The 16478-nt window shown below is 40.0% G+C and overlaps 1 protein-coding gene across 1 annotated transcript in view; it reads left to right on the forward strand.

Annotated features, from left to right (window-relative positions):
* Window positions 1-1626: 1626 nt before the first annotated feature.
* Window positions 1627-16478, forward strand: part of slc1a7a (solute carrier family 1 member 7a) — a 60169-nt gene continuing 45317 nt past the window's right edge. The window contains exon 1 of the mRNA XM_081598479.1: window positions 1627-5796. Within this exon, the coding sequence (XP_081454605.1) occupies window positions 5656-5796 (141 nt within the window). The 5' untranslated portion in view covers window positions 1627-5655. The remainder of the gene's footprint in view (window positions 5797-16478) is intronic.

A 16478-nucleotide genomic window follows, 5' to 3' on the forward strand; every position in this document is an offset into this window, starting at 1 on the left:
TTTAGGATGCAGCAGCCAGTGTGTTAACCACCAGAGTACAAAGCATTTACAGAATTTCAGGTTTCTAACATTTAAAAAACTTTGACATTAATCCTCTCATCACTTTAGAAAATGACCATTCTGTCAACTGGAGTCATTTTCACACCAACCCACCGAACTGTTTTTCTCCCGTTCCCACAAATCCGTCCCAAGGTGTGCACCATCAGGTCAACGTTGTCACATTTTTCATTTCACACATGCTCCACTCGGACAGATGGCTGATAACATTCTCCATCTCTCACGACGAGTTGTTGACATCTTCCATCTACTCTTGCTATTTTTCCTCTTCATTATCGCTGGCGATGGGAGCAAACGTGAGCAGTCAGTGTGCAACAGGGCGGACGAGTCTTCAGTTCACCCCGGGGCAAACAATCCGTCACATGTTTACACTCACTGGTATAGGCAATTTTCAAACATCTACAAACAAAACCCCAGAGGAAACCTAAAAATACACTCGTGAGAGAATATCGAAATTGCTTAAGTTTGCTCTATATGCCGCCCAATCTGGCAACACCACATCTGGTTTCCTGTTGCAGACGCAGTGTCTGCCCTCCGTCTTTCTCCCAGAGAAAACAAAAGACGATTCTTTTACTCACCATCCATTGCCGCACTGCAACAATTCTGCTAGCAAAATGCAACCTGGAGAAGTGTTATTAAATTAGTGCCTTTCCCACAGCAAAGGGGGAAATAACTCAGAAAAAAAACATTAAGGAATAACTCAAAACCACTTCATATTCATCTTTTTTCTCGCTCTCTGTGCCGGCTATGCTACACAAAGACCCGTTGCCATAGCAACCGACTGACAACAACTCCGTTAATGTATCAAGATCCAACATAAAAAAAAAAACCAAAACATTTCCCACACAAAGACAAAACAAACATTCAGTCCGTTGCGGCTTTAAGTTTCCAGGCTTGATGTTAATTTTGCTGCGATAATAAGTGATCATCTGAACACAGCGGGGGAAGATCTTAGCTAATTTAAACACCTTCTCTACTGATGACTTGCCAGACAGTTTTTAGTTTGTGGGTCGCCTTTTTATCCTTCACAGTGACGCGCTGAATTCTGCAGCACCTCTACATGTCAAGGTTGTCAAAGTCAACCTAGCATAACTGACTTACCTCTCTCTCCCTCGCTACTTTTTTTTTAAAGCTTTTTTTCTGACCTTGTTATTCTAGTTATTGTAGTGTTGACAATAAACCGTGTCCCTTTTTCTTTTATTTATATATCACGGGTACATTTTATGATTCAGCGCGTTACGTTGACAACTCACAAACCGCACAACCAAACTGATCCAACAAATGTTCAAATGCGTTGAGGTTATTTCTGCTGGCAGACAGCTCCACCCTCTTCACTCCCTCAATTCTCTAGGCAGTCTCAGATAAAGCCTCAGTCTGAATTGACACAGTCTAGACTCTAAAAGAGGAGATACAGAGTTACAGAAATTGATCTTGATATTTCCCCTCACAGAGATTACCTCCAGTGACAACAAGCCGTGTTTTGACAAGCATTCATGTCCTACTTTTCGCAGAAGAATCGCTCTGGTTTCATTATAGCTTCGATCAGAAAACCTCTGAAGCTCTTGCTCTTACAGACACATTCACACTCGCTGATTATCAGTGGTTAGAGTTCATTTGATCAGTAAGAATATGCTGCTGCTTTCCTTCGACATGCAGACAGCAAGTGATGACAGAATGGATTCTCTGTGGCTTCAGTGAACTGTTTCTGTTTGCAGAGGAGAGATGCATCAGACCTCCAGCTTAAAGCCCTCATATCTTTTCCTAGTGGTAGGTGGTAGGACGATGATGGTTTGTTTTTGGGGGGTTTTTTCAGATAAATGACTCCACCAGAGCTCTCAGGCCATCGCACAAGTTCAAACGTTTTCAATCCATAACTCCTCTATAAAATAGTTGACTACTATTTCCCCAAAGCGTCGCATTCATAGCCGCTTCCAATTATAAGGGGTTTCTCACGCATGAATAAAACGCAGACGTCTCCTCTGACGGCTGATAGATGATGAGCTCTAGCGCCGCGGCCAAATTATGAATATATCTCATGCGTGTGTTTACATCCATCGTTGATTTTTAATGACTTACCACGAGAACAAGCTTTTTAAAGTGTGATTTTTATTTCATGTCTTATTTAATGGAAACATTGCACTCGCAAAATTGTGTTGTTTTCAACATTAGCAGGATTTAGACAAAGAATCTCTAATGGAAACGCAGCTCCTGTTGTGTCGCCGGAGCATCGCTTGTTTACCTGGACCAGTCAAATCCTGACTTGACTGACAAATGGATCTGAATTATTGATAAACGGACTGCTGCGGCATTCTTTGGAGAACAAAATTACTTTTCAGCGGCTTTGTCCATTGCCAGTCGCTTAATTGACTTTTTGTCAATAGTCGTGCCCAAATCGTCTTATTAAAGCTTTCATCAACGTTGCGATTTTGAATTTTAGAACTAATAAGCTGCTAAGAAACTACGGCTGCGAACATATTTAGCACGAGGCGGCTCCCCTACAGAACTCTGGCATGTCTGATTTGCTCACTGCCTTGCTTAGAGATGAGTTGATATGTGATTTTTTTTTTTTCTTTACCTGGCAGGTTGTTGTTTAATTTAACGAGTGAAATGTCAGACGTACGCTGTTAGACAGAACCCGGATCGTACAGGAGCGGCCGTGCAGAACCGTCATGATTCAGCACAGCAACAACAGCTCATTAGCTGTGCATAAACAGTATAGTAGGAGATGGAAAGTGTGGTAAACAACCACAGGTTTCCTGGAGGGCTTTTCTCTTTAATTTATTTAACTTCAGCGAGGAGTGAGATAAATTGCATTTGTTCATAGCAATGAACTTTGGCCATGATTTAATGACACAGAAGTTATTTAAGTATTTTTCTCTATAATTTCTGAACCAGTCAAACTTTTCTTGTATTCATGGCCATATTTTATTCTCTATTATCTTTAGGTCTATAATTTTCCTTTGGACTGATTCAGAATGACAAATGTTTATTCAGCAGTGTTGGACCTAAACCCTACGGGAAACAAACACTGCCTGGATTTCCGATGGTTTGGAAATAGAAACAAATTTAATAGCAGAGACTTTTAAATTACTTATTCTTCTATCCACACCGTCAGTCTCTCCACGTCACTCTTGTGGACAAACATTTAGTTAAGCACCTCTTGTTGATTTTGTAAGCTGTTTTCCTGCACTCTGTAAAGCACTTGCTGTTTAAATACAATTTACACTGTAAAAGTAAAAAAAAAAAGAAGAAATGTAAAAAAAGAAACAGAAATTGTATTTTAAATAGTCTTGTTAGCAATGTAGAATAACCCAGTCCGTATATTAGTATTTTAATGTCAATTTACAAAAAAATAAATAAATAAATTACATTTTTAAGACTCAACTAGATTTACTGATTCTAAAAAAAACAAAACAACAACAACACAGTAAGCAGAAAGAACAAAGACAATTTGTTGTCGTCAACCGCTTTGGCCTCATTTTTGACCGCCTCATAATGTCCATTACGGTTTACTGTCAACACAGGACACATGGGCACTTGCACGTTTTTATTTATATCGTATTAAATTAATATAATGGCACCTACATGGTAAAAACAGGAAAACCTCAAAAAATAGATCCAATGGAAGCAGTCTTAATGCACTATCTCCCTGCTGTGGGTTTGAATGCTTTCTGTTGAATTTTATTATTATTGTTTTGATGTAGTTCCTACTTTAATCGATTAATCTTTACCTCAGTTTGTTTTTCCCTGCACAGCACTCTGAAATCAATCTTGCTACCCAAGTAAACGTTCCTGTTGCCAATAATCGAGTCATATTTCATGAAGCAGACTTTGCTCAGACAGAAATCATTCTGGGATGTTATGAATTTACTCCAGAGAGATAAATCTTCATTATTCTATCGCAAGTTACTTATTCTCTGAAGGTGCAGGCAGTGGTTCAATTTTACTATTACTTACTATTAATCAGACATATAGGTTCATGATTAATTACCAGCCTGACTGTTCTCTGCTGATTACTCTCCCTTGGACTCCCTCCAGCCTCACTGAACAAGCCCTACAGTGAGCCGCGCTGCGTTCGTTTTCGGCTCTTGACGTAACTCTGTCCTCCAACAGACCAGGTACACAAGCTGAGAGGTGAGTTCACACACTCTCCTGGTTGGTGTTAATCACTTGAATCCATTTAAAGGGTGAGTATTATGTGTTTTCCATGTGCATAATGCCATTTTATGCATAATTAAGTAACTATGTTACCTTCAGTGATAAAATTTCTTTATGAAATATGACTCAAATTTTTAGTTTAATGCGTGAACGTTTTTATTTCAGGGATGGAATCATTGAGGAAGGTGGGCGAAAGCATGGGCAAGGGTTTTGTGTTGAGGTAGAGCTGGGTGTCATCAGCCTCGCAGTGGAAATTACCTCCAAATTTGTGGAAAAAAATGTTGCAAAGGGGTTATGATATTGATGATGAATAGTAGAAGCCCAGAGGTCAGAACCCTGGGGGACACCTGAGGTAACGCTGGAGGGGTTAAAGAACTTCAGCTGAATGAAATGTGTGTGACCACAGCCGTAAGAACAACGTAAAACACCCCATATACTACACTCAATTTTTAGGCTGTGATGTGTCACAAAATGTTACTTCTTCTTTTGGTGTTATTGCTTTTGCTAAACCGTTTCAACGCACCACATTCTCACGCTCTTATAAGAAACTGCAAGAAAAAAGTATGAAGTAAACTACCTGTTGTTTTTCATGTATGGCTCTAAATCAGTATTCTAAAGGGCCGAAGCACTGTGATTATAGCTCTACAGCGTTCCAGCTGACATTGTACTCGCACAGAACAAGCTGTGAGGTGAGGACTTAATGGCTCGCAACCTACACACTTCTGAAAGAAATCCATAAAATGGAATTCACTTCTTTCTTCTTTCCTGTATGTCATTAGCATGCGCACGCCGCAAATGGCCCCCACTCTCCCTCCCGTCCTCGTCATGTTTGGTGGCCTTGACCAATCTGCCGTCCAATTGTTCAGAGAGCTCTCTAATCCAGCCTTAGATCTGAGTCGTACTGCACCATGCCTAATAGGATCGTAGTATTAACCCTGATGACAATACCACCAGCTGTCGCGGGGCCCCCTGCTGGCCGCCGGCAAAAATGTGGCCTGCGGGGCACGAGGGATGAGAGAGGGAGAGGTTGCAATCAGTGTGTCTGTGGGATTCTGTGGGTTTGATGTAAAGTACTGTCGGACGAAGCCCGGAGGGGGAGACGCTCAAAAACCTCCTGTTCATGTTTTGGGATCTCTATTTAATTTATTCACTTTTTTTAATTACTAAAATCCCTTTTTGTTTTGTTTTTCCTAATTTCTTTTTTTTTTGTGCTTTTTAAAGCCCGCTTTCTCCTCAATCAGTCTGCCTCCTTCTAGTCGCCCCCACCTGCTGCTCACAGCCTCCGTTGCGTCCACCCTTCCCCGGTTTGCTGCGGCGGTTGACCCGACAGGATCTCCATGGCTGAATAACAGATTAAAGACGGGGGCTTGCTTCGGTGGTTTTCTCTGAGGGGGGTTGCTAAGTTGCGGTCGAGACCGTCGGTGGCGGCGGAGGAGGAGGATGGCGCTGGCTCTGGAGGAAGTGTGGGGCCGAGTTAAGAACGTCTGCAAGCAGAACGGCCTGCTCATCCTGTCCGTGCTGGCCGTGGTCATCGGCTGCCTGTTGGGCTTCTTCCTCAGAGGCAAGCAGCTCTCCGAGCAGGTCAGTTGGTGGCCGTGACCCCCATCAAACGCCCACCCTGCCCCGATGCACACACTCAATTTCCTGCCCTCTTTACCTCTCTACCCTGGCCCCCCTCGCTTCACGATGTCTCTGAGTGATGCCCCCAACTTTCACACTCCCTCTTCTACACATTTTTTCTTAACACAACAGAAATCCCACAGGTTGTGTTGGAGATACACATCAAGTTCCCAGAGGCTTAACCGCAACGATTACAAGCCTAACCCTAATCTTTGCCCCAGTCAGAGTGGACTAAAGATCAGATCTTATAGAGCATATTTGAAACCACTAAGTTGTTTATTTAAAGATTTTCAGACTGAATGACTAGAGATGTGAATCCTTCAGCGTTTAACCAGTAGATTCCGATATTTTTGCTTTTTTTTTTCTTTTCAAACGTGGGTGTGTCGCAATAAGCAATGAATCGATTAATCGCACGGTGGATTAAAACAAGCTCAATCATTTCCATTTGCATGATTTATTGTTTTTTATTTTGATCATCCTGTCTGTAACTGTTCCAACAGAGGAATCTTTAAAATTGAATTTATTTATGACAGTATAAACTTTTTTTCTGCTTTTGCCGCGAATGTTCTGTAACCATCTGCCTGTTGCTACCAGGATTCTCTCGATAAAAAGATTTTAATTAATCTCTATGGGATTTTCCTGGTGAAGTCGAGGTTTAAGAAAATAAAATACATTTCCATCAGTTTATATTTAAACAAAAATAAGTTTGTGGATTCAATTTTGAATCTTAAACTACCAAAAGTTTAAAAATTAATTAAGCTAACTAAAATCAACTTTTGAGCATTTTGATTCAGAACTCCCATGACTAGAAACTGCGATTTTCTATACAATTGATTTTTTTCTGCATACACACACACACGCATGCACGCACACACATGTTTGTGTGGCTATCTTTGTGGGGACTTTCCATTGACTTCCATGCATTTCCACAGCTTAAACCTTATCCTAATCCTAACCCTAACCAAAACTCAATTGGTTAGGGTTAGGGTCAATTGGTTACCTCGAGAGTGAAAATTCTCAAACTTAGTCCTAAATCTAACCCCTGACCCCACAAAAAATTGTTTCCCCTTGTGGTAACCAGACTTTGGTCCCCACAAGAAGCAGTGGGTCCCCACAACTTAGTATGCGTCAGGAAATGGCTCCCACAAGGTATAACAAACAAACGCACGCACACACACATGAAGCAAGAACAATAAAAAAAGCTGCAACACCTGCAGTAAAAGTCAATAGATCCGACACACAGAGCCAGCCTTGGACAGTCGGGAACCAGGGCTGCGCTGTGATGATTGCTGATCTGTTTGGTCAGAGTGACTCTGTTCTCGCTTGGTAAGCGCGAAAGCACTCGAACACATTTATACGTTACTTTGAGTCGGTGCTCTCTCCTAAAGTTTTGTCTTGATGGCGCTGCGGATAATGGAGCCGTGATCGTCGTTAGGCGACTCCTCCAGCTTCAGTCAAGTTCTGACTGGTCTGAAATCCAATCTGTGTGTCGCTGGGGGGCGCACAGCGTCGCAATTACAACACAATCCAAGGAGAGGAAATGCACAGACTTTCTAAAAAAGTAACATTTATTACCAAGAAGCACTGTTACAACAAAGAAATATCCAACTAACCAAAACTGTTCTGTTTTTTTTTTTTTTTGTTCTAAGAATAAACGTGTGCAGAATGAGCAACGCATTAAAGGTTGATGGCGGTTTGACAAACATTCTGTTTTTATGGTTTAGTTCAATCATGATTTGTTCCTCATATAACCATAAAACGCTACAGGACTGATCTGATCCCATCATCTGTTAGCTGGACTCAAACATTCAGTACCGAACTCTGAATGGACAGTTATTGAAAACAGCATTTTTGGGGACGTTGTGGGGAAAAACAAAACAAAACAAATAAAAACCTGCTCCGCTGCATCTGGTGAGGTTGGGGTCAGCATAACAGACGCTGACCCCGGGGTCACTGACATAGATTCAGTTCTCTGTGTGAGTTGCTGTGCTCTTTGTTACCACATTGTAAAGCCACTAATCTTCAGCCATTCGGTTTGTTTTTATTTCTCTTAGGAATTAAATTGTTGTTTTTAGTAAGAATGCACTGATAGATGTATCTGATGTTGATGTAAATATTTCCCTGCTCTTTCCTAATCCAGGAAAAAAAAATTTTTAAATACGACACTGCTGAAATTGCTTCTCTGCTTCAGTTAAACGTGCCACAATCTCTCTATCACTGTCACATGACCAAAAAAAGAAAACACGTCACCATCCTGAAACCATGGCAACCAGATGGAAATAAGCATTGGTTGTTAATATCAGCCCAGCTTTACTAACACTGGTCGATACCGATGTTGTTGCCGATATATCATGCATCCCTACTAAGAAGAAACAATACACACTGCATCAGACAAGTAATCAGTATCAATAGATAATACATCTGATGGAATATTTAATTATTTCACTGACTCAGAACCTCACAGCATTCTGGGAGATGTAGGCAAAGGAAAGACTTCAGCTGCTCAACCTCTCATCGCCAGCTAAGTTAGCTGGGTGGCATCAACTCACTCGCTCTTTGGTTACCTTGCAGCGATCTGTGGAGGAACTCGCGCAGCAGCAGTTTCAGGTTTTGCCTCATGGCTGCTTAAAAAAAAAACAACGTGGAGTGAAAGCTGTAGGTAAAACAGGAGAGGTACCGTCACAGGTTTAAAAGGGTTTCATTATCGACATCAACTGATAGGAAACGCTTATATGGTTCAGCCATATTGTGGGGCCTTACTGATCAGCTGCTTTTTAAAAATTTAGCTGCATTATTTAAAGCTTTAGTAGTTTTGCCAAATTCATGATTTGGCAAAACCAGGAATTTGGATTTGCCATAATAGTAATAGTACTATTAACAAGTAGTATAACTTGTTAATAGTAGATATCAACAATGCAGGCGTCTGGGGCAAAAAGATGAAAAATAAATGCATGCGATTTGAAAGAAAAGAAACTTTCCATTTCAGGCACAAGTTTACCATTCAAAAAAAAAAAAAGCAATTAAACTCTTATAATTATCCGAGCCGATGGAAATTTCCAAAAATAATGGGAGCGTAATAGTACAGGGAGCTGCGAACCTCCGGCATGACGGTGCAGATTAAAGATTAGCAGCTTCAACAGGCATCCTGCTGCTCTTCAAACAATAGTTTTGTTCATTTTTCTTTAAGTTTCAGCGAAATTATTGCACAGTCTGCTGAGAGACAAATCATGAGATAATCGTCATGCCATCAGCTTCAGGCATTATTATAGGAAAAACTTTAACAGCAGCTTTCAAAGAGAAACTTCAAGAATCCATACGTCTGTTGAGTTAATGGGCCTCCTGTCTGCGTGTGTGTTTGCGTGTGTGAAAGAGAGAGAGTGTGTGTGTGTGTGGGAGTACTGACACTGTTTGTTCCACTGTTTAGCAGATGCCAGGACACAGTGACAGCTGCGATTGTCCTTCACACACACACCAACTAGCACAAGCTGGTATATACCCTCAGTATGTCCTCATATACACCCCCCTCCCTACTTCACACACACACAAAATGAACACACTCATTTGCGCTAAAAGCCCTGCCACTCCAAAACACTAGCGAAAAGCTTTCATTGCTCCGTCATCTCACAGATGTCATGTACTTACATTTCTGTTCTCGGCCCTCAGCTCCGCGCTCTGACTTCCATTAAACAAAAGAATGTTAATGTTGCCCATTAGCTAAAAGTCAGAAATGTTGTTTTTTTTTTCTTTTTTAAGCCATTGCAGGCAGTGACCCTGCACATCCTACGAATCTCTTTCAAGGTAAACGGATTCATTATTTTTGTAATTTTTTGCAGTAAGAAAAAAGACTCAGAGCAGGAGCGACTCGACTCATCCAGGTTAGAATGGATGAAATCTAAACCAGTTCTTGTTCTTTCATCATAATTTGGTCTGAAATAAACAAGAAAGCAAAGTACGTCTGCAATTCAGGGAACATCACAAAGGACCACAAGGTCCGTCTATTTACTGCAGCTGCTCCACGTGCTCCATCTATTTGCTTCATTTCTGTAATCGATTCACAAGCAGTAAAACTGCAGCAGAGTCAAAAACATTCAGGAGCAATTTGTTCCTTTTCTTTAAATGATTTTGTGTTTTATCATGTCGGTTGTTTTTTCTTCAGCCACAAATGAAACAGATGCTAAAGTGAGGAAGAAACATTTTTACCTTAAATGTTTCAACAGACCAGATCTGGGTAAAAAATCTTTGCGCTTTATATAATACGTGTTTATACATAAACTTTGGCTCAGTTGATGCAAATTCCACAAAATTTCACCAGGTTGTGTATTTTAAATGTTTATTTTTAAAATGTTCATAAGTTGTTCCTCCTTGGAAGCTTTCACCTGGCTAACGCTAAGTGAGACAAAGTGTTTCTATTGCCATCAACTCCTGTTCAAAATGCATTTCTCTGAATATGCCGCTATTTACATTTATTATTATTTTCTATTTACCGATTTCCAACTTCCTTCAGATATTACCGTTCATGTTTTCCACCATTTTCTTTTTAGATTTTTTGCATTGGACAGCAAAGATTTTTTCGTTCATTTAAAAAAAATACATTTGTGGAAGTTAAAACTACAGGAAGAGACTTTCTGCATCAATAATGTCATGTCGGTGTTGCAACATAACATTTCTATGGCAACATAATTCTGAGTAATATTCGATATTTCCAGCACTTTTATAACAGCTATTGGTGACGGTTATTTGATTGTGGCATAAAATGGCTCTATGTGTCTGGAAAACCCACAGTACTGCTCCTTTAAATTGCTTGGATACGAACGCCCTAACAACCAGCTTCTTTAGTAACGACCTTCAGTGTCTTCCCGTCCTTGTGCAGGACGTCCGTGACCGTCTTCTGGACATCTGTGAACTCAGCAGATTGTGCAGCCGACTGACCCAGATCGAGCGTTTAAAGGCTCAGGAAACATTTGCAGGTGTTTTGAGTTAATTATCTGATTAGGCTGTGACACTTGGTTTCCAATAATTACCGGTTTCACAGTGTTCTAATTTTCTGTGACACTGAATTTTGCGTTTTTGTCATCTGTAAACATTTTTGGAGACATATCTGTTATTGGACATTTTTAAAAACTCAGCAAACTGGTATTTTAGTGTTAAAATAGAATAAAATGTTCTCTTTGACGTGTTTGAATGAGAAAAAAATGATTATATGTTTTTAGAAAGCTCACTTACATTACATTCATACTCACGGTGATGAATGCGTCAATTTAACAAGGTTTGCTATCAAAGGTATTCAACTGATTGAATCCTTGTGAACAAAGCAGGCGTCTCAGAGAGCTGGGTTCGCTTTGTCCGAGTTCCTCTTATGAGGGTTTTGTAGCTGTAAACAGATTGCAGGAAGACGTTTAGTGACCCTTTGTTTCAGTTTTTGTTAGGTGAAAAAAAAAGTCCAATATGGCTCAGAGGACACTTTGTGACAGGAGGTAATAATTATGTATGATAGGTCAGAAGGAGCTCAAAACACAGCATGTGAAGTTGTGTTTTGTTTTTGTTTCTACCACATGTTGCTGCAAATCTTGAGTATGGAGTCTCCCACCTTACACTGGAATGACACATGAATCCTTCTGAGAAAACTTGCTATTTAACTTGCTATTGTTTACTTCTAAAGTGCCAGACTTTCTTGAGATCTTTTAAGATTGTCTGTGTTTGTTAAGCCATATCATCTACAAATCATTCTGGTTTAAAAATGGATCCGAAATTCAAGCAAGGAACCTGATTTGTGTCAAAGCAGAACACGCAATTCAGCAAGAAACTATGTTTTATTTTCAATTTGCTGTGCTGTAAGAAAAAAAGAAAAAGAAAACACAGCAAATTGTGATTTGCTGTGAGTCCAACAAACCACAGGAAGAACTATTATCCACAGATGAAACAAAAATGTCTATCTATCTATCTATCTATCTATCTATCTATCTATCTATCTATCTATCTATCTATCTATCTATCTATCTATCTATCTATCTATCTATCTATCTATCTATCTATCTATCTATCATCTATCTATCTATCTATCTATCTATCTATCTATCTATCTATCTATCTATCTATCTATAAAAAAAAAAAAAAAATTCCCTTCTCACCCTCCGCGGGTGGTCTGTTTCATCCTCTGAGCTCGGGTCCTCTACCAGAGGCCTGGGAGCTTGAGGGTTCTGCGCAGTATCTTGGCTGTGCCTAGAACTGCACATTTCTGGACTGAGATGTCTGATGTTGTTCCTGGGATCTGTTTGAGCCACTGCTCCAGTTTGGGGGTGACTGCCCCGAGGGCCCCGATGACCACAGGCACCACTGTGGTCTTCACCTTCCAGGTCTTTTCCAGTTCCTCCCTGAGGCCCTGGTACTTCTCCAGTTTCTCATGCTCCTTTTTCCTGATGTTGTAGTCACTTGGTATTGCTACATCCACCACAACGGCTTTCCTCTGTTCTTTATCCACCACCACAATGTCCGGTTGGTTCGCCATTACCATCTTGTCTGTCTGGATCTGGAAGTCCCACAGGATCTTAGCTCGGTCATTCTCCACCACTTTTGGGGGTGTTCCCCACTTTGATCTCGGGGCTTCCAGTCCATATTCTGCACAGATGTTCCTGTACACTATGCCCGCCACTTGGTTATGTCGTTCCATGTACGCTTTCCCTGCCAGCATCTTGCACCCTGCTATTATGTGCTGGACTGTCTCAGGGGCCTCCTTGCACAACCTACACCTTGGGTCTTGTCTGGTGTGGTAGATCTGAGCCTCTATTGCTCTGGTGTTTAGGGCCTGTTCCTAACACCATATATATATATATATATATATATATATATATATATATATATATATATATATATATATATATATATATATATATATATATAGTTACAAACCGTCCCAGAAGTGGCCGATCATCCAAATTTACTTCATAAATTCATCCAAGAAGACGCAAAATAACCCAGAACAAAGCCTACTTTAGCTGAAGCAGGTCCTTCAGTTAAAGCCAGAGTTCAGGATTCAGCAACAAGAAAATGGCATCAATTAAAGAGTTCAAAGGTCTAAACCACTGCTGACCTACAAGACCACAAATGTCCTGAAACTCGTCAGGTAAATATTCTGTGGACCTTTGAGACAAAATGAGAAATCAGGACCTTTTTCGTTTGGAGCACAATGTTGTTACGTCCGACATTCAACTCCCACAGAGTTTCAGAAACAGAACGTCAACAAACATTAGGGAAGAAAGCAAAGTGTTTTTATCTTAAAAAATGTTGAAAGTTGACAGGAAATTTGAAGATAATGGCTCCAACCATTTCACCAAAGAGCCTTTTTAACCCGTCTAAAGGCTTATAACACACTGAGGGAAACCCTGAACACGGTGGAGGCAGTGTGATGGTCTGGGGCCACTTTGCTGTCCTTCCTCTGTCCTGCACAATTTAAGTCCTTCATATTTGCATCTGTCATACTCATTCGGCGTTATGTTTTTGTTTTTTTGGAGTATACAACACAGCAGCTGCCACGTGTCAGAAGATATCCCAGTGAAATAAACCTCAGGGGGCAGCTGTCATCGGTTGGACATCATTTGCAGTAAAAGTTCCCATAAACTTTCGAATTTGCTTCAGCATCACCTGGTCAGTGGTTCTGTTGTTGACTAAGGTGGATAAATTCAGCTGGTTTCTTCCCTCCTCTGGGTGGAAGTGAGTAACGTGTTTTGTAGGAGAGGTGTGTGATACTGCATATCGTCATCTTCCTAAAATAAAGTCATTTTTTGCTAAAACTGATTTTTTATTTTTTTATTTTTTTTTACCTAAACAATCTCTTGGCAAAAAAGAGTTAATGATTTAAGTAAAAATCAATTTTGGCAAAAATAAATAAATAACTTGAGCTAATAATATTTTATCAATCCGATGAAGTCGATACACCAGTATCACAGGTAACGATACTTTTTCTATTATTGAATGTTTACTTATTGAATCATTTTGCTAAATGACAGAATTTGAACCAAGTTTAAAGGCTTATAAACTATTTTACATATCCAAATAAACAGGGACAACAGTAAAAAAAAACACATTTCTACCCATTTTCTTAAAAGAGTGCAAAAAATGATCAAAAGGAGCAAATCAAAACAAATTTTTTGAGGTAGAATTGAGAAACTACGATATAAAAAATAATGTAAAATTTTGAATCTGAAGCTAAAGTAGCTATTGATCTGCTCCCATTGATCCGATACCAATACTGACTTGGTATTGATATCATTGATACTTTGGCTCAGTGTCTCGATCACTAGCTTGTTTTGTTTCAAAATAATTTTCATTTTAGTTTCAGACAGAGTAACACATTTCAGTGTTTGTTTTTTTTATTTCAAGTCATCTTAGGTTTTGGATGTGAAACAGAATGCTTTATTTCTAAATTGAATGTCTTCCAGAGGCCTCGTAATAAAGGTGCAAAGAAAATCAACTTTCATGCTGAAAACGGTCCTGACTTTTACAAACAATCTCATTTGTACCAACGTCAGTCCTCAACAAGCAAGCAGTCAAAATAAAAAATAATTGCAGCTTATTTTGGTTTTTCATTCTATCAATATGTCTCAAGGAAAAGTTGCGTTGTCAGGGTGTTTGTTCGGTTTTTATTGCCTTTAATTGGCTTTGACATTTCTTAGCCTTTCAGGTCCTCCAGTGAGACCAATTAATTTTTGCCCTGGAGGCTCCGTTACGAATCCTCCGGTTGATTTTTTTTTTTAGTTTTTTGGGAAAAATGAGAACTTATTTCAAACGCCGAGTTGGGGAGCAATCGAAGGGGGGAGGAGATAAGAGGAGGAAATTGCCTTCCCACAGAGGACCGGGTCACGTTTTCACCGGTCAGATACTTAGGATTCAGTTTGTGTTTCAGACGGTTTTATTTATACCACTTTTTTATGACATTTCCTCTATATATTGTAACTGATAAGTGAAATAATGAAAGTAGCAAATAAAAAAAAAGAAAATATGAAAATCCAGTGGTTGAAATAAATCAAAATAAACAAACCCTCCACCATGAAACATTTTTGTTTTTGGTGTGGCCAACGTTGAGCGAAGTCAGCTGGTTGACTTTACACATAAATTAATGAAAAATGACCATGATAAGGTTAATACCTTAGAACTACAGTATATAACTTTTATAAATATGTTTTTTTTTTTTTTTTTGCATATTTGTTAAAACTGTCACCATGTCATGATAACATCTTATGATACTGTCATAAGATGCCAAACAAATCGAGCTCTTCTGCCTTCCCCCTGAGCTACTATAGCGATCAAAAACAACCAATCAGACAGGAGGAGGGTCTTAACACTGTCAATCACACTCATGTATGCGCTGCTCAATGAACTAATAGCGTAGAAACAACTAATTGTTCTAAGACAACTGTTTATCTCCAGTCATTGGGGGCTATGACTGGAGATAGCCCCCAATGACTATCGCGTGAATGCCTTAGCAATGGGGAGGGTGTGAGCGGTGCATACACAAGCATGACTGACAGCTGTAAGGCCCTCCTCCTGCCTCTGATTGGATGTTTCTGACTGAGTGGCGTACTTCTGCAGTTAACACTGCGAGAAGGAAGAGGAGCTGGATTTTCTTCACAGATTATCGCACAACAGGGTGATAGTTTTAATAAAAAGTTACATACTGTAGATTTATGGTCCAGTTTATAATTGAATTTTTGTTTTTATTAGAACCAGAAGGAGCCGTCTTGTTTTTTTTGTGGGGGCGGGGGGGGTTTCTGATCTATAATCTGTAGAGGAAACTGAACCGATCATCAAAGAACAAATACTTGGGTGTGCTGTGGTGGCGCAGGGGTTAAGCACAGTCCACATATGGAGGCCTCAGTCCTCGACGTGGCCATTGCAGGTTCAATTCCCGGCCTGGAGACCATTGCCACATGTCTTCCCCCTCTCTCATTACCCACTTTCCTGTCAACTAACTATCAAATAAAGGCCACTAGAGCTAATAAAACCTTTAAAGAAAATACTCAACCAACCATTCCAAAACTGTACACTGATTTCTCAAGTCCCATCTCAACAAAGTTAGTGTGGGTGAAATGCATTTTAATAAAACAGAAACTCTTAAAGCAATCGCAAAGTGTTGCTCAAGGTTGCTCTAAGACTATACAGGCTGTGGACAGTAAAGGCTTAATCGAAACGTTAAGACATTTTAGAAATTAAAGTCACACTGGTCTTTTCTGTTGCGTTTGCCAATGATTTTTATAAAATGTTTGGTAGGTCTTTTCAGTTGTGAAGAAAAAAAAGTAAAATTAAGAAATACCACAGAGGGTCACATCAAGTACTGTGTAGAACAAAGTGTTGAAACAGGCAGCAAGGCCTTTCAGAACATCTCTCTCTCTCTCTCTCTCTCTCTCTCTCTCTCTCTCTCTCTCTCTCTCTTTCTCTCTCTCTCTGTCTCTCTCTCTCTCTGTCTCTCTCTCTCTCTCATACATACAGGTCACAACAAGGTCAGGGACTGTTATTGACAAGTAAATGAAAAATAACTTTTCGCTGAAAAACCTTTTTGGAAGAAGAAACTTCTGATGACCTGATATCCGGAGTTGCGCGGAGATCCCGCTTTAAACTGAAAGGCGGCGAACAACGTACTCCAAGAGAAG

This window comes from Poecilia reticulata, chromosome 17 (genome assembly GCF_904066995.2).
Source record: "Poecilia reticulata chromosome 17, P_reticulata-male-v2, whole genome shotgun sequence".
NCBI classification, from domain to species: domain Eukaryota; kingdom Metazoa; phylum Chordata; class Actinopteri; order Cyprinodontiformes; family Poeciliidae; genus Poecilia; species Poecilia reticulata.